General features: G+C 47.7%; 1 protein-coding gene across 1 annotated transcript; it reads left to right on the top strand.

Annotated features, from left to right (window-relative positions):
- Positions 1-229: 229 nt before the first annotated feature.
- Positions 230-26,354, top strand: LOC311167947 (NALCN channel auxiliary factor 2; the record flags this gene model as incomplete). Its single annotated transcript, XM_084259686.1, has 3 exons — positions 230-1,084; positions 25,384-25,555; positions 25,969-26,354. 3 exons carry the CDS (start codon positions 230-232, stop codon positions 26,352-26,354), a joined length of 1,413 nt encoding a protein of 470 aa, XP_084115812.1.
- Positions 26,355-27,062: the final 708 nt, after the last annotated feature.

Below are 27,062 nucleotides of genomic sequence, written 5' to 3'. Positions count from 1 at the left end.
GGCAGCGAGCAAGGGAGCGCGGGAGGGGTGCGGGGACCGCACAAGAGCGCCCCGCGACTCCGGCCTGAGAGGAGCCCCGGGCCGGCCGGCTTCAGCATGCAGCCCCCAAGGTAGAGCCTGGACGGCGCCGAGGAGCTAGGAGCGGCGCGCAGCCTGCTCGCCCGCCCGAGACGGCCGACCGGCCTCGCGCCCACCTGCTCCCTCCAGCCCGGACCCCCCCCCCTGAAATATGTTCAGGGGCGCTTGGATGTGGCCCGGGAAAGACGCCGCCGCGCTGACTATCTGCTGCTGCTGCTGCTGCTGGGCTCCCAGGCCAAGCGACAAACCTTGCGCCGACTCCGAGCGGGCGCAGCGATGGCGACTGTCCCTGGCGTCCCTGCTCTTCTTCACCGTGCTGCTCGCTGACCATCTGTGGCTGTGCGCGGGGGCCCGGCCCCGGGCCAGGGAGCTGAGCAGCGCCATGCGGCCGCCCTGGGGGGCCGGCCGTGAGCGGCAGCCGGTGCCTCCCCGCGCGGTGCTGCCCCTGCCGCTGCCTGGCGAGCCCAGCGCGCCCCCGGGCACTTGCGGCCCCCGATACAGCAACCTGACCAAAGCCGCCCCCGCCGCCGGTCCCAGGCCGGACTGCGGCGGCGCCCCAGAGCCCACGGGGCTGGACGCAGCTTGCACCAAATTGCAATCTTTGCAGAGACTTTTCGAACCGACGACCCCAGCCCCCCCTCTGCGGCCCCCTGACTCCCCTTCCCGTACCCCGGCGCAGTTCCCCTCCGCCAAAAAAAACTTGCTCAAAGGCCACTTTCGGAACTTCACTCTCTCCTTTTGCGACACCTACACTGTCTGGGACTTGCTGTTGGGCATGGACCGCCCCGACAGCCTGGACTGTAGCCTGGACACCCTGCTGGGAGACCTGCTGGCCGTGGTGGCCAGCCCGGGCTCCGGGGCCTGGGAGGTGTGTAGCAACTGTATCGAAGCTTACCAGCGGCTCGACCGACATGCTCAGGAAAAATATGACGAGTTCGACCTCGTGCTGCATAAATACTTACAGGCAGAAGAGTACTCAATCCGGTCCTGCACGAAAGGCTGTAAGGTAGGGACTGGCGTCCGCGGCCACGACAAGCTGCCTTGGTGGCGGGAGCGGTGGCGATGGGACCTGGAATAAAAAGGTTTCCCCCACTCCCCCCACCCCACCTCCCCCCATGGTTTTCAGTTGGGCAGCACTACGAGTGCTACTTGGGACCCTCCCCTAAGACAGCATCTCAGGCATTCGGGTCAGGTAACCACCTGGCCAACTTCTATTAATAATGGGTTTGTGCACCATCGGACTGGGACGCCTGGAGCCCCGCCCCCGCACGAGGAGGGAGGGGTCACGGGGCTTTGGGCTGGCAAGGGGGTGGAAAGAAAGAGCGGGTCCCCCAGTCTCCATCCCCAGCCAGCGGTGCCCCCTTTCTTTCCTGGGCCGAAATTGAAAGCCCTGGTGCTGACTGAGAGTGAGAAGGAAGGCCAAAATGGGGAGCAGAGTATTTGGCCACCTAACCGTCACCCTTTGGGCCCTGCCAAAGGCTGAGAGGAGGGCCACTCCTGGTAGCTGGTTGACCTTACATGACCTAAGTTGGCTGGCCAGAGCCCAGGCAGGTGCAGCTCAGGAGTGTCTCTCTCCTCCCAAGGAAGCCCTGCCAACTCCTCTCCCCTGACAAAAGAAGGCGATGGGAATAGGGCACAGTGGCTCATGGGAGTGCCACTGATGGTTGGTGCATTACCAAACTCCAGTGCCTTCCCAGTGCCCTGGGGTAGCAGTGGAGGGAAAGCTGGCTTTCTGGCTGCTGGGGACAGACACCCAGAGGAGAGGGGAGGCTGCTGCAAAATAGGCCTGCCTAGGGCAAAGTTGAGTGCTAAGAAACTTCTTGACCCTCAGCAGGGTCGTTCTGGACAGTAGGTATGGGGGGTCTCTGAACATTTGGGATATGCTGCTATTGCCCTGTTCACCCAGCCTGGCCAGGTGGCCTGCCTTTGGGAGAAGAGAGAACAGCAAGGTCAAAGGGTCAAGTGACGAGGAGACCAGGTGGGGTGGTACCTCATCCATCCTCAAACCAGGAGCTGAGAGCTGGAGAGGGAGACAGTTGCCTCCTAGCCTAGCTCATCTCCCTCCAAAGCGTTGGGGAGGGTCAGAAAGCGTCCCTTCCCATATAGCATAACCCCTGTGGTCTTCTTCAGGTTTCTGTGCTCTTGGTGGGCTCCTTGCGGATTTGAACAGGAGGTTGGGGAAGAAAGGGATAGCTCCTTGCTCCTGACTTCACTTTCTCAGTCTCCTTTTTCCTGTTCTCGTAACCTAGCAGTCTCCCTCCCGCCTCCCTCAGCCTCAGCTGACTCACTGCCTCACTCACACTACCAGATGAGATATTCCACTTCTTAAAGGTGTACAGACACACACACACACACACACACACACACACCTTACCCCACCACCACCACGCAGGGCAAAGTCACACAGAGATTCAGAGAGGTCGTCACACCCACAAGCAGTGCCAGAGAAGCAGACACTGTGCCACACACATGCACATCTCCCTACGATGTCAGAGACATACCTGCAGAAGACATACCTGCAAAATGTGTCACATGAAGGACACATTTTGTCACATAGAGACACACACCATCGATGGCATTGGAAGCAGAGGAAGTGGTCCACTAACAGATGGAATAAATGATGTTCTGTCTTTTGTGGCCCTCCCTCCAACCCCACAGCTGGGACTGCTTCCCGCTCACTCACCAGGATGAATGAGAGACCACACCACAACTTCCCCATGGGGTTTTCTCCATGTTAGAGTTGGCTTTAAACAGTTTCCGATTTAGCACTAGTGATCCTTCGTGTTGATTGCATTTACCAAGCAGTTGGATGTAGGAGAAAGATAGCTGATGTCTCAGGTTCCAGAGGCCTCGTCACCTCTACCACTTGTTAGCAGTGTGACTTTGGGCATGTCACTTCACTTCTCTAGGATTCAATTTCTTAATTTTTTAAACAGGGATAATAATCCATGCTCTTCCCACATCCTGAGACTTTCGTGAGATTTAAGCAGGAAGGGGGAGTATTTTGCAATACAAGTTTCCCTGCCTTCTGAAAGTAGTTTGTTCCTGTTTGATATGATTTGGTAGGTGACTTTTTGGATCTGGGAATGCTATTACCACTAATTTATATGGAAAAAAATTTTTGAGTATTCTTAGACCCAAACAATAGCCTACCAACTCAAACCAAATGGGAAAACTCTACTTTTAGGTGAGGTGAGGGGAGCGTGTGTGATGTAATACCCAACGTCTATGTAATACTTCAGGTTTCCAACCTCTCTCACAAATATTATGAGATCACAGCTGCCAGGGAGGTTGGTAGTACCAGCCTCCCATTGTATAGATGAGGAAACTGAAGTGCAGAGAGATCAAGCAGTTCACCCTAAGGTCACTCAAAGAAAGAGCCAACGTGCCAGGTCTCCAACCTGCTAAGCCTGTGTTTTTTGCTAGGCCTCCTGTCAAGATCCCCATGGCCAGGGCCCTCCTGCCTCTCCTTTGTCTCCTAGCTGTGCTCTCAACTCTCCAACCAACTCTGCCTGCTGTCTTGCTGCCTGCTGTGCCTGGAGAAGGGCAGTGCCAGCGCCACAGCTTTCTTCCTATCATTCCCAGCCCTGTTCTACTGCTCTCACCCTCAACTGAGGCCCAATGGGGCCCTTCACTCCATGGCACTATGGGCATGCAGGGAAAGACAGCACTTCTCTCCTCCTTCCTGCAGTCCCTCTCTCCCCACCCTGTCACCCCACCTCTATCCTACTATTTTCTGACCCCTGAACCTGATCCCAGTGCTCCGAACCCTTCTGTCCAGCCCTCACCCAGAACAGGATCCCTTGGAGAAGATACCTGGTCCTCAGTGCTTCTCCTGGGTGGAGAACCAATAGTTCCAGGCCAGGATGAGGAAACTTCCTCTACTTCTAGAAACCAATGCTGGAGGCTCTGCTCCAGGGCCAGGTGACCCCTCTACCCTCCTCCCCCACCCCAGGCTCTTTCATGAGTGTCTCAGTCAGATCAAAATTCCTGTGTGGTCCCAGAGACCCTGTTCTCTCCCTTGGCAATGTCTGTCCCTGTTTCAGGCTACTCAGGGCCCCACGCATCATACCTGTCCTCACTGCTGCCTGTGACACCTCCCAATTTAGTACCAGCTGCGACGTTTCTTTAATGTGCGACTGACTTCCTCTTGCACAGCAGGGCAATGTTAACTTAGGCTGGCCCTGCCCACCCCCGCCCTGCCCTCTCCCAACCCCAGCAGCCATGCCCTACCCCTCCCTTATCTCTCTGGGCACACACCCCTAAAGCCCTTACCTCCATCTCCACTTGGCCTGCCGACAGTTTCTGGACAACCGCCTCACCCCCTCCACATCTCTCCTTTCCAACCCTGCCGTGCCCCTGCCTGGTTCTGATCGCTTCTTTCCCCACCCCTGCCCTTGCCCCTTCTACTCTCAATTCAGGGCATTTGCACTGGAGGTATTTGTGGAGAGGGAAGTCAAACCCTGGCTTCTTCTCTCATAGCTATGCTCCAAGAAGGGAGAGAAGCCCATGAGGACAGTTCCCAGCTCTTACCAGTCAAAGGGCCCAGTTAGTAGCTGTCAGTGCTGAGGAAGAATAGAAAAGTTCTGCTCTATTCTGGACTGGCCCAAACCCGCCTGGGTAGCCTGTGTGTTTGGTTCTGGTGCTCACACAGCAGGTTGGGAGGAGGCAGGAACTCATGTTTTCCTGGACTGAGTTGAAAGAGCTGTTTCACCTGGAGAAGAGGAGACCCCGGGGGATGTGGCTTCTTAGAATTATCCCAATGCAAGAGAAGATGCATGTCCCACTTAGCCCCAAAGGGATTTCATTGTTAAGAGAGTTCTGGGTTCAAACCCAGCTTTTTGAATTTGTTACATGTGTGATCTTGAACTATGGATTTCAACTCCTTAGCCTCACTTTTCTCATCCGTAAAATGGAGCTCATTCATCATAATAGCCCTGTGAAGTTGTTGTTAATGAGAAGTATACATAATACCTAGGAGCAGATGAGCTCTTGTTCCCAGAAAATATCTTGCCTGACACAGGTGGACCCCTGGAGGGAATTCTATGAAGGTGACTAACTCCAGATTTTGGGGGGTGTTGTATAGGGGACCTCTGAGGTTTATTTAAGCCCAGATAAGCCCAGAGTTTAGGCCTGTGAGCAGTGTCTGCTCCCTGAAAGGCAGCATTAGATGGGGAAGGATGCTTAACACCCACACACAGGGGAGTGGGGCTGCGAGAGCCAGCGCCTTGCCTTCTGCCCATACCCATTGGGGCCCTGCTCTTCCTCCACTCCGGCTGGCAGCTGTTTCTGCCTCACCGCCTTCCTCTCTCCTCCCACCTGCCACAGCTTTCCTGCCAAGCAGGACTCCTGGGCTAACACTTGTGCTGAGAGCATGACGCTCAGGGCACTGGGCAAAGGACAGGAGTTGGCTGGTGGTCCCCATTGTCACCCAGACTCACAGGCAGGGAGCAGCATCCCACAGTCCACCTCCCTGATTCTGCTTGGGGGTGGAGAAAGGGAGAAGCATTCAGAAGGCAGCCTCCTGAGAACCACTGCAAAGCCTCCCCTGGGAAGAAGCCTCCAGATCCACAGACCCTCCTTGCCCAGGAATGTGGGCTTTGGGAAGCGGCATGGAGCATGATTCCTGAAGCTGGGATGGAGAAGAAACAGTGCTTAGAGCTCCCATCAGGTTATAACATATTAAACATGAGACTGGAAAGGTGACTTCAGGCTACCCACATCTCTCCAGAATCCCTCACCCCCATACTGATCCACGCCTGCTCCCAATGTCCACATTTCTCCCAAATTGTAGTGCACACCCACACCTATACCCACACACCAGTGGTGACACAACCCTCCCAGACTTCTACTAGAAAATCACCTTGGACCCTTCCCAGACCACACCCCAGTCTACGCTTAACCCATCTCCAACCTCATTTTTCCCAACAGTTACTTCCACCCCTCCTAGGCCTCCCTTTTCCCCTACTCCATTCTCCTCACCTCCCACCTCTACCTCACACTCCTCTCACCCTTCACCCTCTGCCCTGTTTTCCTTCCCCCCAGCATTGCACCTCTTGCTTTTGACACCTCAGTGCCCCCTCACCCCTCACTTTCCTTACACCCCACTCACACTACACCTCCCTTAGCCCCATCCCTCTTCCGGGCTGCTCCCCTTGCATCTTCTAGTCCCCTTTCCTTCTGTCCTATTTCTTCCTCCCCACTCCTCTCTCTGCTTTCTCCCTCCCTTCTCTCCTCCCTGCCCAGGGTGGACTTGCACATGTGTACATGCTCACACAGACACACAGACGCACACTTGCATGGACACACACATCCCCCAGTCTTCTTTATGGCTACTTCCCATCCTTCCCACGGGCTGGTGCCTGACTACTATAGTCACCATAGCAACGGGAACCTCCAGGAAGGATACACTGGTATCTCCTGAAAGTGGGGGTTGGGGGAAGTTAGGTGGAGGAAGGGAGCCCAGCAACCTCCCACCCAATCTCATGGTCTGACTGGAAGAGTCTGCTGTATGGTGGACGTAGAGGTGAAGAAAGGGAAGGCAGTGGGTGGGACAGAGATTAAAGGAGGGTCACGGATCTCTGAAAACATCTCAAGCCTGAGAGGGTGCTTCTAAACCATGTGGGTGCAGATTGGTCTCTTCCCCGGGTGTCAATACCTCAGGGAAAGGGCACACCCACCCTTCTGTGTGTGGGTGGGTATGTAGGAAGACACATCAGACTCAAGGGTCTGATGTGCCCTAGAAAAACTTCTCCCTGGGGGCAGTTCTTTTGTGTACCCACCCTCTGAGGCTATTGGGCATCAGACTTGTTCCCACCCCCATCTCTCAGCCACCTAAGTATCCAGCTGCAGGTGCTGCAGGTGTTTGCTGGAAAGCCAGGGGCAACTTCTGGGGTGGGGCAGGGATTCTAGACAAACAGCCTGCTGAGAGCTCAGAGCTGATGCTAACCTGGGAAGGCCTGGGCAATCTTCCTGTGGTTACGAGCAGGCAGGCCAGAGAGGGTGCAGGTGACCAGGGATGGTGGACCAGCCTTTTCGCTCTAGACATAGGAAGGGCTTCAGAAAAACATGAATTTTTGACACCTGCAGTCATGTAGGTTACTTAGAGGGAAGAGCAGGGGCACAAGGTGAGTTGCAGCTGGCCCAAGGAGGGAAGGAGTTATTACAGAGTGGACAGGGGTCCCAGGGCCAAAGCTCCAGCTTGCATAGAATCTGGAGAAAGGAACTGAAAGCTGAGCTACAAGTCTCTGGGTTAGAAGACTGGGCAGGCTGACTCCAAGGAAAGCATAGAAGGGGAAAAGAAAACTGCAAGCTTTTGAGTATCTGAGAGATGCCGTGGGTTTTATAGGTGTCCATGAGCTCGTTTAATCCAGCAGTCATCCCAGCTGGCGGTACTGTCACTACCCGCATTTTATAAATGAGACAGTTGAGGCTCAGTGAGGGCTAGCACCTCCTCAGGGAAAATCACTGAAAGCTGGGAGGACTGGGATACAAACCAAACACTGATGTTCTCTCCCCAGATGTACAAAGAAAATGTTAATAATCCCCTCCAACTGTCAGAGACAACACCCCAACTGACTGCTGAGAGACTGGGGTGAGAAGCTGCACCAACTGGTAGGAAAGTCCAGCAGAGTCAATTGGTAGATTGTAGGAGTCCCTGGGATGACTCAGATTCGAAGTGGGGACCCACAACATCCTCTTTGCTCAGTGCCCCAATCTCTAGTAGTTGAGATGCAGTGACAACCACCAACCAATGTCCTCTTGGGATAGGGTCAGAGGATGGGCCTGAAGAAGGTTTGGGACAGGCTGTTTGGGACAGGCTCTGTAAAGAAGATATGAGGAGCTGGTCTCGTCTTGCCTGGAGGAAAGGTGCCTGCCATATTCTCAGCCTCCATCTGCTGGATCAGCCAGGGCAAGAGGGGGAAGGCCCCATAGGCAGGCCCCACCCAATACCTGCTAGGAGAGCAGGAAGGGGAAACAGTGAGATCCTGTCACCTGAGCATACTACTCAGGTGTGGCCTGTGCTTTGCACACCCAGTTCCCATGTCAGGGATTTGAGGAACCCCAGCCTAGGATGGTTAGGCTTCTCTTGAAGGTAAAAGGAAGTACCAAAACCACATTCTGCCTGGAGAGGGACTTGGGGTGGTGGGTGTTGCCAATGTTTCCTGCTTTTTTTTTTTTCCTTTTCCTGGTCTCTTATTTAGGTTTTCTAAATTCCTGCTATGAGTGAGACCATCTGGTATTTTTCTTTTTCTTTCTGTTCATGCTGAGCATGATCCCTGCATGTGTTTATCTTTTTTGATTGCTTGCAATCTGCATGTGTTTATCTTTTTTGATTGCTGAGTAATATTCCATTGTGTATATGTACCACATCTTCTTGATCCAGTCATCTATTTTTGGGCATTTGGGTTGTTTCCATAGCTTAGCTATTGTAAATAGTGCTGCTGTAAACATAGGGGTGCAAGTGCCCTTTGGAATTACAGTTTCTGTGTCCTTTGGGCAAATACCTAGGAGTGGAATTGCTGGATCATATGGAAGCTCTATGTTTAGTACGTCAAGAAATCTCCACACAGCTCTCCATAGTGGTTGGACCAGTTTGCACTCCCACCAGCAGTGCAGGAGAGTTCCTTTTTCTCCACAACCTCGCCAACATTTGTTGTTGCTAGTTTTTTTTAATATGTGCCATTCTCACTGGTGTGAGATGGTATCTCATGGTAGTTTTGATTTGCATTTCCCTGATTACAAGTGATGTTGAACATTTTTTCATATGCCTGTTGGCCATTTGCATTTCTTCTTCAGAGAAGTTTCTTTTTAGCTCTTCTGCCCATTTTTTGACTGGATTATTGCACTGGAACAAAAAAATTTTGTTCAATAAATGGTGCTGGAAAAACTGGGTCGCTACATGCAAAAGAATGAAGCTTGACCACTACCTCACACCCTACACAAAAATCAACTCAAAATGGATTAAAGAACTAGACATAAGACCTGAAACCATAAAATACACAGAAGAAAATATAGGTGAAACACTACATGACATGCACCTCAAAGACATCTTTACAGTCACATCACCCAAAGCAGTGATAGTGAAGGCAAAGATAAACAGCTGGGACTACATCAAATTAAAGAGCTTCTGCACAGCAAAAGAGACAATAACCAAAACAAAGAGAAACCCCACAGACTGGGAGAAAATTTTTGCACACAACACTAACTATAAAGGACTGATCACAAAAATCTACAAAGAGCTAATGAGACTCAACAAAAACAAAGAAAATAATCCAGTCAAAAAATGTTTTTTTTTTTTTTGAGATAATGTTAGGATACCCCCATCAGGTATTGCCACAATAGTGCACCCAAATGCTTGTCTTTTTGTTTGGTTTTCAGCAGATAGCAAGGCTACCTGATTGATCTGTAATAGGTGAGCATGTCTGTTGAATACTGAACTCGAGTAAAACTCACAGCCAAGTGAACTCTTCAGTATTATTATAGACTTAGAATCTTTTAAAAATACCTTTTCTTTAATCCATTACAAACAAATACGGTCTTTGAGAAATTTTGGGAAAAATTTCCAAGATAATCTTAATGTTATAGTGTATGTCTTTTTATGGAGATGGATGGATGGATGGCTTAATGTAGGTAGATATATGAGGATATACAGCTATCTTTTTAGATTTGTTATTGTAGTAAAATATGCATAATATAAAGCATATCCTTTTAACCACTAAAAGCATACAACTCAGCTGCATTAAGTACATTGGCAACCATCACCATTATTTCTAAAACGTTTTCATTCTCCTAAATGGAAACTATATCCATCAAACAGAAACTCTCCATTCCCCCGTCCACAGACCCTGGTAACCTCTACAGTCATGCATTGCTTAATGACATTTCTGTCAAAAATGGACTTCATATGGGGCGCTGGTCACAGCAGGCTATGCCATACAGCCTAGGTAGGCTAGATCTTGTAGGTTTGTGTGATAATACACCATGATGTTTGCCCAGTGATGGCATTACATGTGGTATACTTCTCAGACTGAATCCCCTTGGTTAATCTACACCTGACTGTATTTTACTTTTGATCTCTGTGAATTTGACTATTCTAGGTACCTCATTTAAGTGGAATCATCACAATTTGTCCTTTTGTGTCTGACTCAACTTCATTTAACAATGTTTTCAAGATTCATCCATATCGTAGCATATATCAGCACTTCATTCCTCCTTATGGTCAAATAATATTCCATTGTATGGATATGCCACATTTGTTTACCCATTCATCTCTTGATGGACACATGGGTTGTTTCCACCTTTGGGCAATTATGAATAAAGCTGCTATGAACATTCATATAAGCAAGCTTTCGTGCGGAGATACGTTTTCATTTCCTTCAACCTTTTGGCTATTGTGAATAATGTGGCTATAAAAATCATATATAAGTATCTGTTTGAGTCCCTACTTTCAATTCTTTGGGGTATATACCTAGATGTGGTTTTGCTAGATCATGTGGTAATTTTATATTTAAATTTGTGAGGAATGGCCATACTGTTGCCCATAGCATCTGCACCATTTTACATTCTCCCCAGCAATACACCAGGGTTCCAGTTTCTCCACATACTCATCAACACTTATTATTTTCCATTTTTTTGGTAATAGCTATTCTATAAATGTGACTACAGATTTTACACAGTGGAAATATTTTTTTTGCCCCGCTCTTTAACTTATTGTTAGTTACACTGAGTATCTTTCCATGTAATTAAATATTCATAAACATCATTTCTGATGAGTGTACAATGTTCCATTAATAGTAGTTAATTTATTTAACTACTTCCCTATTAGATGTTACTTTACTTCCAACTTTTATTATTATAAATAATGGTGTGATGAATATCTTCGTAAATCTTTGTCAGATCAGATCTATGACTTTTTTTAATAAATGCTATCTCAATAATTCTTTTCTTATTTCTCTACTTTGCTGAGTTTCTTAAATAACAAAATAATCCATGCTTATTGTACCAAATCTAATGATACAGAGCTTATAAAGAAAACATTAATAATATTCCCATTCCCTCCCTTCCTAGTCTCACCGCCCTAAGGTCACTGATATTAACAATTGGTGTCTATCCTTCCAACCCTCTTTCCAGGCTTATGTAAACATTTGCACACAAAATGACTTTTCTTTGTTTTGCATACAAATGGGAGCATAAACTTTAATTCCACAGGATGAACATTTGGGATTAGTCTTACAGAATCAAAGAGTGTTAACCTTTTTAAGGCTCTTGACATACATATTTCTTTCTTACCAAGTTTCTTTCCAAAAGGATTACTTGTTTATGCACTCACCAAAAGTTTGGGACTAATTAACCACCCCTTTCCTGTACTGAATATCATATTAAAGCTTTACTAATTTGGGGCCTCCCGGTGGCGCAGCGGTTGAGCGCTGGGTTGCAAAGCTGCCCGCGGCCTCTGCGGCGCCGGTTCGATCCCCGGCTGCTCCCCGGCCACCGGAGGAGGGTCCCACATGGCGCGCAGACCTCTCCTGCCGCCCGCTGCTCCCCTCAGCAGTGTCCTTCGGTCCTTCTGCCTGCTCTGCTCCCCGCTCTGGCTCTGGTGAATTCTCTCACCCTCCCGCGCTTCTGACTGTACCCAGTGCTTGTATAAATAAATAAATCTTTTTAAAAAAAAAAAAAAAGCTTTACTAATTTGGAGTTGAAAAGTGGCATAGCATTAGCTTTTGATTTGCATTCCTTAGGTCAAACATTTGTTTTTCTTGTGTATAAACTACTTGTTATTTCTTGTTTTATGGATTGTCTGTTCATGTTCATGTGTTCCTCTTATTGATTTGTATACTCTTTTATGTATATTAATGATTTTAACCTTTTTCTGATCACATTTATGGCAGTTTTTTTTTAATTTGTCATTGGCATCTTAGAGCTGAAAGGAAGGAATGGGAAAGAAGGAAACTACCTAGGCACTTTTGATGTATAGTATAGCTCACTCAGTTCTTACATCTGCCTTGTGAGGCAATTATATATATTTATGACCATTTTACATAGGAGAAGGCTCAGAGAGGTTAAATAACTAGTTCAGGGTCATCCAGCTCTAGTAAGAATTGGAGCTGTGATTTGGATCCAGGTCAAATCTAGACATTTGACTACCACAAGGCAACAGTACAATCCAATTTGTGTCCGTGTGATTATACTATAGGAAAAGCTCTGTGCTAATTGCTTCACAGACACTATTTACAGAAAGGAAAGGGTAAGTGCTTTTACTATCTCCATTTTACAGATGAGGAAAAATTAGATCAGGAAATTAAACATGCTTGAAGTATAACTGTTAAGAACAAACCTAAGATTTAACAGCGGGACTGTTAGAGTTTAAGAATATTTGGCCTTGTCTTCTTTCCATAGATGCTGTTTCCCTCAGGACATTTTCTTGGTTCCAAATTGAAGCCCAGAGAGGAAAGCACTTTGCAAACAGTCACATAGCATAGTAGTGGCTGAGTCCCTGCTTCCTTACAAATGACTTGTGCAAGCTCACACAGCTAGTTAGTGGCAGAGCCAGAATCTGAAGCTAGCTGTGGCTAACTCTCCAACTGACTGGAACAAAGACTTTACAGTGAAGAACATTTATGGAACAATCTGGGGGAAAGGAGCAACTAGAGTACGTTGCCATCCTGAGACTTTTCTGAAGGAATGAATTCTGGCATTAGAGTTTTCCAGAACAAAGCAGTTCCAGAACCCCTTAAATGATAAAATCTGGGACAGGAAAACTCCTATCAGAAGGCAAGACAACTTTCTACAAGGAGACAGCGTCCCATCATTCACAAGTTGTCAAAGATTAGAGCAGGATTAGTAAGACTTGGACTGTGGGTAGGAAGCTGGTCGGTATGGAAGAAACAAAGCAGTAGTTGCCTCTTTTCACACCTCCATCTCTAAGGCTAGTCTCTCTCTCTCTCTCTCTCTCTCTCTCTCTCTCTCTCTCTCTCTCTCTCTCTCTTTCTTTCTCTCTGTGTGTGTGAGAGAGAGAGAGAATGTGTGTGTGTGTGTGTGTGTGTGTGTGTGTTTGATTAAAGGTGGGAAGGAAGGGGTTCCGTTATGGGGTAATAGAAATAATCATTTGTAGCCTCTAGTGCCTAAAGATTCTTCCCCTCACATCACACCACTTACAATGAAAACCTTACTCATACTTACTCATGTAAGGAATGGAATGAATACATTGATTGTAGAAAATCACTCTCCCAGCTTGACCTGAAATTCCATTACAAATAATCTTTTCCGAGTAACAAGCTAATTACTTTGATGGTGACAGTGAAATGGAAAGACCATCTGAGGGGCAATATAGCATGTAAGAGCTTGGGCACTGATGTCCAAGCCAACTTGGCTTCAAATTCCAGTTTGAAATCTGTCTTTTCCATAAAATAGCTAATGAGTCTTTGAACATACTCTTTTGTCTCTCTTTGAATCTCACTTTCTCTGCATTTGAAACTAAAAAATAGGGTCATGAGGCTTAAATGACACAACATGCTAATCTCTTAAGTGCTGTGAGATAGAAAGTGCTCAAGAAATGTTAGCCATCATTATGACCTTGGATGTGTTATTTAAACTCTCTGGTCCTTCCTGTCCTCATCTGTACATATCTGTCTCCATTTTAGGGACTGGTTAGGAAGATTCAATGAGTTCGTAAGTGTCAGGGACTTAGAGCCATATATATATATATATATATATATGTATATAATATATACATATATTCCTATATATATGTGTGTGGTGGTTGTTATTATTCTTACCTTAATTAGATGCATTTAATCCAAATTACTATTTAACGCCCAATTGAGATTGACAATGCTGGGTTGGACAGCTTAAGAGAAGGGGAAGGTAATTTGGAGCTGGAGGTGAAGTCTGGCATGGGAATGGGTGTTAAGGAGCCAGAAGACAGCAGAAGTGATCCTAGCAAGAGAAGACGCAAAGGCATGCTTAGTGAGGGAAGGACTCCAAAGCCTTGATTTACTTCACCACCAGAGACCAAGCACAGCTGACAGTAACCTTTTATCAGTCCTCTGTTATCCCCAGATGCATCTGTCTAGTATGGCAGGTGTTTGCAGAAGGAGGTAAGGCAAGGGCAAAAAACTGGTTTCACAATGACCCCTGCAGAAGGCTGGGCTGGTGACTGCTTCCTGAACCTGGACCCAAGACTAGAGTATGGCAGACAGGTGTGCCTGGAAGTGGGAAAGTAAATTTTATGCCATGCATATCTGTGTGTAACTCCGAGAAAGCTATGATTGTCACTGGCATATTGGCACTATTCCTGTGGTGGCCTACACAATCATTGGGCACAGAAGGCCCCAGTGCTCCCCTCCTCTCACCTTAGTTCCTCTCTTTGGCTATGGGATCACTCATTTGTTCTGTTGGCCTATTAAACTTACCTGACGGAAGCCCATGACCTAGACTGTGGTGATGGAGTAGATAATCCAGGATGGAATAGTGCAGGGCCTGGGGCTTTGGAACTGAGAGTATGGTGAGGTTGGTCAGGTCAAATCTTGAGGGTTTTGTTCTGTTGTTTATAGGCTCATCGCTGCAGATCAGTTTATATTTATATTTCATTTTCATTTTATCAAAGTAATATATGTTCATAATTTAAAAAGATAGGCATAAGTTACATATTTATTGTTCTTCAGTTAAACACTTGAAACCCTCTTAGCTTTTTCTTCTGATATTTATCTCCATATTTCTCAGTGGTACACCAGTACTGCTATTTTTTTACTTTTCTGTTTTAAATGTCGTATGTGTATAGATATAAACACTTATTCAGATAGATAGACACATACATGTGTGTATTTATATATATATGTATATATCCCATCTATATATCTGTATACACACATATACACATACATACATACATACATACATACAGATAGATAGATAGATAGATAGATAGATAGATAGATAGATCTCCTTGTAGCTTATACTTGTCTTTTAAGTTATACAGATATATATAATTTATTGTTTTATAAATGATAGAGATTTCAATTCTTGTAATGAAAGCAACATCTCTCTGCTCCACCCCTGAGCCTCACTCTTCAGAGTTAAATATCTCCAAATCTTTTAGCTGTTTCTTCTGATATTTACGTCTGCATCTCTAAATGGCATGCCAATAGTGTTATTTCCTGATTTTTCTATTTTAAATATCTATTGACTTTTTATCTTATTAGAGGAGGATTTAACTCTGTTACTGCCAATAGCACCATATATGCACACATACTTCCACTTTCCTCATACATGCTTCATTGGCATATCACAGTTTCTGGTTTCAACAGTATTCCATGTTTACATTATTAGAATTATAAATATTGTTCATAGCTGAGTCATACATAATAATGTGATTACATTTCCTTCCTTGGTCAGTTTGTTTTCCCAGAGTTAATAATTGCCTACCCCCCCACCCCCGTTTGCTTAGTTTTCTGTGACATTTTGTTAATGCATGTCCAATTTCTCCATCAGAGTTGTAAAATTCATGCAAACACATTATATAACTCATTACTTCTACCTTTTTATTGGCGCTCTCTATCTCGTTCCAGTCTGGACTAGTTGCTAGATGCTAGGCTTTCTTTTTCTTTTATTTTTGAGGCTAGATTTTCAGGAGTTTGGATTTCAAGTATTTAGTAAGCACCTCTTGAAGACCCAGCTCCGTGTGAAACCCTAAGAGTAAGATACAAGCCTTGTTTTCAGGGAGCCTGTGATCTCATGGATGCTTAGTTTATACAGATGTCTCGCCAGCAGGATTGAGCTCCACATCTGGTCTTTGATCTAGACTGTGTCTTTGATTCCACACTCCAGGCAGGCATTCCCTTCTCCAGCTCCACTGAATAACCAGAATACAATACAGTCCCCCAGAAAGCAAATGTGGTCTTAGCTTTCATTATCATAGACGGGGCTTCTAGTACAGGAAGGCTGATACTTCTGGACTCTGTTGGTAAACCCTACCTAGGGATTGCATTTAGTTGCAAGTGACACAGATAAGCAGGAAATCTTCTGATAATGAACAACCAGGATAAAAGAGAGACCTGGAAACCCATGAAATAGTTGGAAAAAACTAAGAATTTTGGTTTCTTGGAAACAACTATCTCCATTTTCTTCCTTTATAGTCCCTTTTAAATTGGCTATGCTCTGGTTTCTGCCCCCACTGCACCACTAAAACTATTTTCACCATGCCAGCTGCCAGCACATTCCTGTCTAAGCTCTTTGCTCACCAATCCCTAATCTTTGAAAAGCTTTCCTTCACTAATTTTCAGAATAATACTGTCTTCTGTTTTTCCTCCTTTTAAACCACTTCATCTTCATCAGATCCCTTTCTTCCAACTGCACCTTAAATGTTAGTGTTGGGGCCTCCCTGGTGGCATAGGCAGTTGAGCGCAGCACTGTGAAGCTGTCCACAGCCTCTGCAGTGCGGGTTCGATCCCAGCCGGTGGCAAAGATTCCCACATGGCATGGAAGACCTCTCCTGTCTCACCCATTGTTCCCCTCAGCAGTGTATTTCAGTCAGTCTGCCTATTCTGTTCCCTGCTCTGTCTCTGGTGAATCCTCTCACCCTCCCACACATCTGGCCTGTACCCCGGTTCTTGTATAAATAAATAAATCTTTTAAAAAATGTTAGTGTTTTCCAGATATCCACTATTGATTCTTTTCTCTCTGTGTCCACTGTCCCTAGACAATATAATCTGCTTCCTTGGCTTCCACTATTGATTGCTGTATCAATCAGGATGAGCTATTGAGCTAGGTCATGCTGTGATAACAAACAACTCCCAAATATCAGAGGTTTAACGCACAAGTAGTTATTTCTTGCTCACAGTACATGCCCAAAAGAGGTCAGCAGAGAGAATCTGCTCATGATAGTCACCAAAAGACCCAGGAAAGTTAGATGCTCCATTTCAACACTGCTTCCACAGTCAGCAGCAGAGGTAAGAGAATATGGCATGGAGTATACCAACTCTTAAAGCTTCTCCCAAGAAGTAATCCATATCCCTTCAACTCACATTTCCTTGGCCAAAGTAAGTCATACAGCCAAGCTTAACTTCAAAGGGTATAGGAAAGTATAGTCTTGCTATGCTCCTAATGATTAACTCCTTAACATTTGATGACTCCAAACCTTTACCTCTAGCCCGGACACACCTTTTGAGCTCAGAGTATTATGTCCAACCACCTCCTTGACTTTTTCACCTAGCTGACCCACATATGCTTAAAAATCAATATGACCAAAAACTGAATTCATCTGCATGCCCCCAAATCTACCCCTCCTCCTGTTTTCCTCTCCTCAATGAATCAAACTACTATTGATTCTGCCACCCAAGCCCAAAACCTGGTAATCATTCTGGACTCCTCCCCTCTTCCTCATTCCCCACATCCATAAGGAATCCCTTTTTTTAAAAAAAAAAAAAGATTTATTTATTTATGCACACAAGAACTGGGGTACAGGCCAGAGGTGTGAAGGGTGAGAGGATTCACCAGAGACAGAATAGGGGACAGAACAGGCAGACTGACTGAAATACACTGCTGAGGGGAGCAGCAGGCGAGTCAGGAGAGGTCTGCTGCACCATGTGGGTAGCTCCCTGGCCAGCTGGGGATCAAACTCATGCTGCAGAGGCTGTGAACAGCTTCACAGTGCTGTGCTTAATTGATTCTACCTCCTTGACATCTCACATACAGTCTTTCTTCTTCATTTCTTAACTCTGTTTCTACTGCCTTAGTTGAAGGCCCCATCATCTCTGACTCAGATGGTTGCAATAGTCTACTAACCGGTCACCCTGCCTCCTGTAATGATGCCTATACTCCATCATCCACATTTTCAGACATAAGCCTGAAAAGTTAGTCACAGAAGCAATCAGCAGTATTTCAAAAAGTAATTATTTAAAACTTGTTAGTGGCTCTTCCCTGTCAGAGAATATCACCTTTGGGTATGTCCTTCCTGTGCAGCTTCATCTCTCATCATGCCTCCCTCTGTTCACTCTAACTGTGCTTAACCACCTCCAGTGTCTGAACCCAGCATTATTCGCACCTCCAGTCCTTTGCATATCTCCTGACTACATGGCTTGAAGTGCACTTACACTTGTCCTGTTCCATCTAGTCAACTTCTACTCATTCTTTCTAAACTCCAACTCAAGTCATTACCTTCAGGAGACGTTTTCCTGTCTTCTGCCCTCAAAATACAGTTCGGTCACTCTTCCCTTTATGCTACCATTGTACAAAGTACATATTACTTATCACGGTGACTTTTTTTTTTAATAATGAATTATAGTCATTTGTTGACCATTTTATTCTTTTTTTAAAGATTTATTTATTTATACAAGCACTGGGTACAGTCAGAAGCTTGGGAGGGCGAGAGAATTCACCAGAGCCAGAGCAGGGAGCAGAGCAGGCAGAAGGACCAAAGTACACTGCTGAGGGGAGCAGCGTGCAGCAGGAGAGGTCTGCACGCCATCCGGGACCCTCCTCCGGTGGCCAGGGAGCATCCGGGGATCGAACTGGTGCCACAGAGGCTGCAGGCAGCTTTGCAACCCAGTGCTCAACCGCTGCGCCACCGGGGAGACCCATATCACAGTGACTTATAATGACTGATTTACATGGTTGTCTTTCTTGCTCCTTGAAGGTAGCCATCTTGTCTCAGTCATCTCCATCAGCTAGCTCCCTGCATACCAGAAGATGTTCAAAAAGTAATCACTGTATGAACAAATGAATGGGGAAGTCTTGATTGGGAAAGTCTTCAAATTCCTGCAGGACTCGTGTGGGGGACAGGAAGCTGTCTGTTCTATTTGGTACTAGAGTTGCTCGTAGGAGTCATAAGTAAAGCCACAGACACACATTATCTCAGCTCAGAAGGAAGAGCCCCTTTAACTGCTGAGTTTGAAGATAGGGGTTGCCCTAGGAGAGAGTGACCTGTGACCAGAGGCTTATAATCAGTAACTGGATATCTCTTGGCAGTGATGCTGGAGGGGAGATTCCAACAGCAGTTCAGGAGGTGGAGTGGTGACTCTCATAATCCCTTCCATTCTGGAGTGCTCAGTTACTGGCCTTCTCCACTACAGGCCACCCCTGGTCAGTCCAGGCCCATCAAGGCACTGACCTGAGCAGATGATCTAAGAGGCTCGGAGGCATGAAGACCCACTGGGGCCACACTGGCTCTAGGTCTTTACCCACCTCTGCAGCCATCTCCCCCACCTTTCAGTCAGACCAGGCCAAGCCACTTTGACTGAGGATTGTTCATTCTCAGAAGCAGAAAAGCTGTTGCTTATTTTTACAACCACTTAAGTAAAGCCATATCATCCAAGTGGATTTGCCCTGTAATGCTTCTATTCCATCTTTGACTCTGCCAATTCCAGTGAACTGTTGTCCCCAGAGTTATGTCCACGATCTCCTTCCCCTGGGTTGGGGAGACTGCGTTTGACCTTCCCCTCTTCTGATCTAACTTTGAAAGTCCAGAATCAGGAATAGAAGCCATGGCCCTACTTTCAGACCCTGCCCAAGGAGGCCTCTCAGACAGTACCCCGTGTGTTCACGGGTGCAGTACAAAGAAGCATGGGATTAGCAATCAGTGTACCTCTGCTCTAATCCCAACTTTGTAGTCAGTGCCTTGCATGCCTCTGATCTGGCTGAAACAATCCCCTTTTCTGAACCTAAGTTTGCCCCTAGGTAAAATCTGGAGGTGGGATGACTACTTCTGGCTGTGGACAGTGGGTTTCATCCCCAAGCCCAACCCAAATTGCTATTATAACTCCACAGATACTGCAGTTGCAACTCCTGGCCAAGGGCCCAAGGTGTATATTAAGGAAACAAGCAGTGATGACGAGGACGTCTCTAGAGAGGATTTGGATGGTCAAACAGACCCTAGGGAAGGAAAAAAGTTTGTATCCAACCAGGAAACCACTGCTTTCCTGGTTGGCAAGAATTGAAGCTCGCCTCCCTGGGGGGATTTCCAGCCCCCAAACCAAGGAGCCCAGAGTAGCCTCCTCTTTTTGAACCCTCTGGCCCTGAGGCCTGACTTTGTTCTATGTGCATATGTGTCCACTTGTGTGCATTCACACAGCACTGGAGAACCCAGGTGCTGCCTCCCAGAGTGTGGGGATAAGAATGCTCGAACCAGTGCTGCAGGCTGGGCAGCAGGATGGTAAGCTCCTCTGTCCTCCCCACTCCTTCCTCAACTGGCAGCTGCAGAGCCTTAGAGGGATGGGGATATCCCCTTTATTTTGCCCGCTCCCATTTTAAGAGTGGCTTAGCAGCCCAGCTGGGGGGAGGGGTAGGACAGCCTTCCCAGCTTCCTTTTTGGGTTAATTGGTGTTCCCTCTAGTTACTCTCTGCTTCCTTCCCCTCCCAGTTCCCATAGCAACAGGACTGTAGCAGCAGGAACTTTACTGAGCCCAGCAGTGGCCTGACTGAGGTGGGGAAAGGGGTTCCAAAGAGAAAGGAAACACTTCCAGGTCAAGGTTTCCCACCTCACCCATGCCATCCTCTGCAGCTGCCTGGAGGGTCTAGGATGATTAAACTCAAAGGACAGGGCTTGATGGACAAGTCTCTTCTGCCAGGGCTGGAGTCTGAAGTTCCTGAAGACCCAGAGCAGGCCTGGATCTCCTCAGCTCTCCTTCCCAGCCACACTCATGTTGCCAGCCTGCTCTGACTTTGGAATATGAAGTATTGGTAGAATTGTCCAATAAGAAAAACCCTGGAGTTGGAGCCGAGAAGCCGGGTTTCCAGTTCCCCTCTGACATTATTTTATCACTACAGACAAGTCTTTTCCCCCTTCCTGGGCTTCCGCTTCCTCATCTATAAGCTGGATAGACCTCTGCATATTAAAATTATCTGAAGTGTTCTTCTACAGCTGTGTGGGCCCCACCCACAAGGATTCTGACTTACTGGGTCTGGAATATGATGCAGGCCGCACAGGAGCATTCTTAAAAGACTTACTGAATGACTGACATGCAGCCAGAGTTGAGAAGCTGCAAAGATCTCTAAGGGTCTCCAAACTGACTGTTGTCTGGTTCTCAGACTTTTCTTCCTTTTGCCTGCGTGCCCTGGTTCCTGCAGACTCCACAGCACTCCTAACCCTGGCTATCCTGGCTCTTCCCCATCCTTGTTTAGTGCCCACTGTGACTGCCTGTGACTCCCTGGCCCCCTCTGGCTCAGAACCAACACTGATGAGACAGGTCAAGGTACTTACACCGCCATAGGGAAGAGGACTCTAGAGTCTAAGGTGGGCCTGGCGCACAGAGTCAGACTTTTCACCTGAGGAGGACTTTAGGCCACCTCTGAAGCAAGTGAACCAGCAGTGGCCTCAGCTGGCCATCTGTGGGGCCAAGGAATTGGATTACCTCTCAGCCTCATGTGGCTCTGCTTCCTCCATTCCCCTCATTAGCTCCTTGCCTGTTCCTGCCTCGCCACCCACAGGCCTGGTGTCGTCCTCAGACAATCTGTTCACCCACTTGTTGCCATGGTGACTCTGGATGGGGGTGTGGGGCCTGAGGGAGGGTCTCTAATTCAGGAGAAAGGCCACCATCAAGCCACCCTTCTCTCCTCTCCTGCCTCCCTCCTCTCATCTCTCCTTCCAAGAACAGAGGTGGGGAGTGTCCGCCACCATAACCATTGTTAGCAGACTAATTGCTGTTGCCTGAAAGGAGGGCCAGAGCACCAACAGGGCCTTCTTACCTAAGAGCAGGAATGTTGACCTGAAAGAGCTCAGGGGGCACCCCCACAGGGGTCACCTCTGACCCCACTGAAGAGGGGGTTGATTCCACACAGTGTTGGGGGAGTTTGAGGTAGACTCTGGGTCCAGGCTGCAGAGATTGTGCACACAGCCTCATCTTGGTGCTGTGGAGGCCAGAAGATGGAGTGGGGGTTGTCTCTGAGGCACAGGGCCCTTGGCTCATGGGATTTCCTTTTCTTTCCAGTCTTGTTTGTATTTCATTCTCTGACCCTCCTTCTGCTTTCTTGTCCCTTATTCATACCCCTGCTTTCTTATACTCCTATATTCCTCATCCACCTTCATTACCCTGCTCATCCTTACCCTCATCTCTACTCCCTTCCCTATGACCTCCTCTTCACAGCTCTCTGAACCCTGCCTTACCTCTCTTCTGCCCCCCATGTTCTTAACCCCCTGATCTCTCCACCCATCTTCTCTCACCCTCATTAAAACCCTTCACCTCTCTGCCATTGTCCATATTCTACCCAACTTTTTTCCCCACTTCCACTATCACCAACATTCCTTGCTCTCCAATTCCTTATTCTTTCCTACTGTCTCTTTCCTACACACCTCTCCCCCACTGCCCTCCCTCACCCCTGTCTTACCCTTTAGCTCCTTCTTAACCTACTTTTTACCCGCACTGCTTTCTTACCCTCCTTTCAATCCCTTCTCATTCTTTTTATCCCAATCATTTCATTTGTAGTTTGTATAAGTGCAATTTAACACATGTGTGTAAGAGACATCTGTACTAAGATATTCACTGGTATATTATTTATAATAATGAAAACATGGAAATGACTTAAATGTCCCTCCACAGTAAATCAGTCCCCTTCTTACTCTATTTCAGACAACTTTTGTTTCTGTTCTTTCAGCACCAGCACATTCGCTTACCTCCATACCTTTGCTTAAGCTGTTGTTTCAGTTGGAATGTCCTTTTCTCTCATCTCTACCCATCCCATCTGAAATCTCAGCTCAACTGGAATCACCTCTGTGAGCTCTTCCCAGCTTCTCTTACTTCCCAGCTTCCCTCTAGTGATGTCAGTGGTTTAGCCTTTCTGTAATGTAGATTGAGATGCCATAGAGCCAAGTTTCTTATGTCCATGAAACTGGAATTTCCCTGACTGTAGGGACATGTCCTTATTCTCTCATCCCATTCATTCAATATTGTAAGTATATTGTGCTGAGTATCAGTGACCAAATCAAGAAGACATTGTGAGATGTCTTTACACATTTCACATTTTAGTGAGGTTGACAGAGATGAAACAAGGATGCAGACATGGTCATACTGATGGTGAGGAAATAATTAAGAAGAAAAGAGAATAATGAGGGTGTGTCTAAAGAGGTAATGTTTAAAGTGAGACCTGAAAGATGTGGAGGACCCTACCCATGCCAGAAGTAGGGCAGAAGCATTCCAGGCCAAGTGAACAGCTCTGTGCCCAGACCCTACAGGGGGCCGAAGTAGGGCATGCACAAGGAAAAGAAAGAACCTCTGCATGCGAAGAAAATGAGACTGGATTTAAAAATGAACAATGATGTAAAAAAATTTAAAAAAATAATATAAAAAAAAAAGAAAATGAGACTGGAGAGACAGACTGGCCACAATAAGTGGTGGCTTGCAGTGGGTGCTGGAAGTAAATATTTCATTCTAGGGCCATGGGACGGTTTGAAGCATGGGAGTACCGTGAGCGGAAAGTGTTTGGAGATGGCTCTTTTTCCTGAGCAGACAGCAGATTGGAAAGTGCACAGTGGAAGCGGGGAGGCCAGAAATGAAGCAGATAACGGCAGCCTGCACGAAGATGTGGAAATGAAGCGAGCACTGGCATGCCTTGCCGATAGAGTGAGTGTGGCATGTTGGCAAAAAGAGCAAGGAAGGCTGACTCCTGTTTCTGACTTGAATACCCAGAGGGCTGGACATGGCCCTAAACTGAAATGGTCAAGACTTGGTGTGGGCAGTGTGGGCAGATCTGGAGTAAAACAAATCAAGAATTCCATTTTCAGATATGAAGCCTCTTTAATTTGAGACTTCTGTGATGCACTTTCGTCCTCGGGGAGTTGATCTACAGTGTCATCACCACCCCCTGCTATGGGAAAGTCCATCGTGGTATTGCATTGCCAAAGTTCTTGTTCATGGTGGAGTTCTTGTATTTTAGTGTAGATGTTTAAAGTCGATGTAAGAAGCTGTGACCAGGTTGCTCGGAGTGCTGTTGAAAGGCCTCCAGCCTCAGAATGCCCTGGATCCTTGGCCAAAAAGCAAATTCCAGAGCCAATTTCAGTCCTCCTGAGGCCCAATTGGAGGTGACCATCAGAATATTTAACAGGTGCCAGGGGACTCGGACATACTGAAATCTGAGAACCATTGCTAGGAGGAGCAAGTATGACAAGATGTAGAGAGCAGAGGTGGACAGGGCCTTGATGCCATGTGTAAGAGTTGCTTGCACATTTTGTTTAAATTCAGGTGCTGACTTGGCCAGTCTGGGACATGGCCTGGAACTCTGCATTTCTAGTGAGCGCCTAGTGATGGTGTTGGCTGTTGGTCCAGGTCTGCACTTTCAGTAGCAGTGGTTCTCCATGGGAGATGATTTTCTTGCCCCACAGGGGGACATTTTGCAATGGCCAAAGGTATTTTTAGGTTGTGACAGTTGGGTGGGGAGTGGAGAAGGATGCTATTGGAAACTACTGGGTAGATGCCAGAGAGGATGTTCAATATATTACAAGGCACAAGAAAGCCCTACTATAAAGGATTACTCAGTCTGGAATGACAGCAGTAATACTGTTGAGAAAGCCTGGGTTCTCTGAGAGCTGAAGGGGATAGATCAGGAACGCTGTCTTAGCTAGGACTGAGCTAGCACTTGCTAGAGGTGTACTTGGTGGGGGCCAGGAAGTATACCCATGATGTGAAACTGCAAATCCAAGGTTTCAAATGGAATGTGCCTGCTCCACACCAGGGCTGAAGCCAGCAGGACATAGCATGGATTAAGCAGAGCTTGAAGGCACATGTAGTGCCTGGTAAGGCAGATTCTTGTTTTTATTAAAAATAACCCCTCACATTTGTATTGTACTTCAGAGTTTCAAAAACATTTTCTTATGTGTCATATTATTTGATCCACACAACACCCTAATGAGGTAGTGCAAAGATTATTCTCTCCATCTCTTTCCTGAATTTAGAAATTTAACACCATCAGCCCAAGAAATGTTTGCTGAACTGAACAGAATGGAAATTACTTCATTATAGGTGATATCAGACAAGTCAGGACACCTCATTGGGCCAACTGTAAAATCTAGGGTTGAATGGGATGATTGGTAAGCCTCCTCCAGCCCTGACAAAGAAGTCATTTTGTGATTTTGCCGACGCATGAATTCTAAGTCTTGAATGATGGCAGATGGAGGGACTTGGATGTCCTGACTATGAGATGGAAGATCTCAGGGTAGAATGTAGTAGCCTTTACCTTTCTTCTTCTTTACCCTCTGGATCCCAGGAATGGGTAGGTGCATCCCTCACCCAACAGGCTAAAGATACTCCCTCCTCATCCCATTCCTTTGAGGTGGGAAGGGGCTGGCTCCTAGTCTGACTCTCTTTCCTCTCCCCACAGGCTGTCTACAAGGCCTGGCTGTGCTCAGAATACTTCAGCGTGACCCAGCAAGAATGCCAACGCTGGGTGCCCTGCAAGCAATACTGCCTGGAGGTGCAGACCCGGTGCCCCTTTATACTCCCCGACAATGAGGAAATGGTGTATGGAGGGCTCCCTGGCTTTATCTGTACAGGTAAAGGCAGGGCACTGGGGAGGAGGGAGGAGGCCAAGGGCCCAGGACAGGCACTGAATTGGGGGTGTGGGAGCAGAGCGGACAACAGCGAAGTCAGGTTAGCAGGAGGTTGATTAGTGGCTGATAGAGCGGGCAATGAGGTCCCCGGGTTGGGATAGGGCCAGGTGGAGCAGGGGCCGAGAGAAGAGCAGCCACCTCTATTCAGAACATGCTTGGCTGGGGAGTCATCCCAGAGAAACCATCTGGGGTCCCTGGGAAAGAAGTGTCCAGAAAGGGAAGGTACTGAGTAACAGGGGGAAAGGAATCTCGGACAGGGCTACCCTAGCAGCCCAAGCTCTGAAAAGCTCCTGTCTAGCACAGGCATAGCTATCAGTCCCTGAGCACCCCACCACCCCTTCCTTATCCATTGGCAGGGTTGCTGGATACTTCGCCAAAGCGACCGGAAACCAAGTGCTGTGACGTGCAGTGGGTCTCCTGTGAGTCGGAGAAGAAGAAGTTCAAGGAGTCTGAGACCCCCAAAACCCACCACCAGCAATTCCACCACTCCTATTTCCACCACTACCACCAACAGTACCACCACTACCACCCCCACCATGACCCCCCAGGCCGCATCAGCCACAAGCCCTCCCTGCTGCCGGTCTCTGGGGGCTCTCGCCTCAGCCCCAGCAGGATCCGGCTCTATGTCCTTGTTCTCATGCTCCTCCATACCATGGTGTCCTTCTCTAGCAACCAGGGTGGTGGGGGCCTGGGGCTGGAGGCACTGCCTGCCCTAGACGAGGGCCTGACTCGGGAAGAGTGACAGCAGGGAGGGAGGACAGACCTCCACCACACACTGGCATCAGCTCCAGCCCCCCCAGGTGGAGGGGGAGGGGGCTCCTCCCACGGGAGGTATAGGTCCAGGTGGGGGGCGGGGGGATATGGGGGACCACACATCGCCCCCAACCTACCCCCACCCCAAGACCAGCTCCAACAGAACGGCCAGAAGGCCCAAGGAGCTGCCAAACTCATCTGGGAGGAAAAGGCAGGAGCAGCAGGTGCCCCCTCCCAGGCCCCCATCTATGGGGTTTAGCAAAAAAAAAGGGGGGGGGAAAGTGGGGCTGGAAATGCCCACCCCTGCTAAGAGCCCTGACCCCAGGGAAGGAGGCTGCTCACCCAGCCTTGTCCCTGCAGGGAATGTTGGGGGGCACAGAGGGGAGAATCTCTTCCCCTCTCCGCATTCCTTTTGTTGCCAAGATCCTTAATTCCCTCCTGCCCATACCCCTACAGGCAACGGCAGACGGTGCAATTGCCCTCCTCCCACTCCAGCACACCTTGCCTCATGTGGGGCCACCACAGGGAAGTGCCAGGTTGGGAGACAGGGTGCGCACAGTCACTACTAGGCCCCAGTTTAGCTGTGCCCCACCACCCTAGGCAACGAGGGGTGGGAACGGGGTACAGAATGAATGGTGAGAGAAGCATGGAGATAGGGAAGAGGGAGGGGAGAGGAGTGATGTAGGCAGAGGGCTTA

Source organism: Talpa europaea (assembly GCF_964194135.1).
Source record: "Talpa europaea genome assembly, contig: HAP1_SCAFFOLD_329, whole genome shotgun sequence".
Classification (NCBI taxonomy): domain Eukaryota; kingdom Metazoa; phylum Chordata; class Mammalia; order Eulipotyphla; family Talpidae; genus Talpa; species Talpa europaea.
Note: the sequence above shows the minus strand (reverse complement) of the source record. Positions and strands in the feature narration are given on the sequence as shown.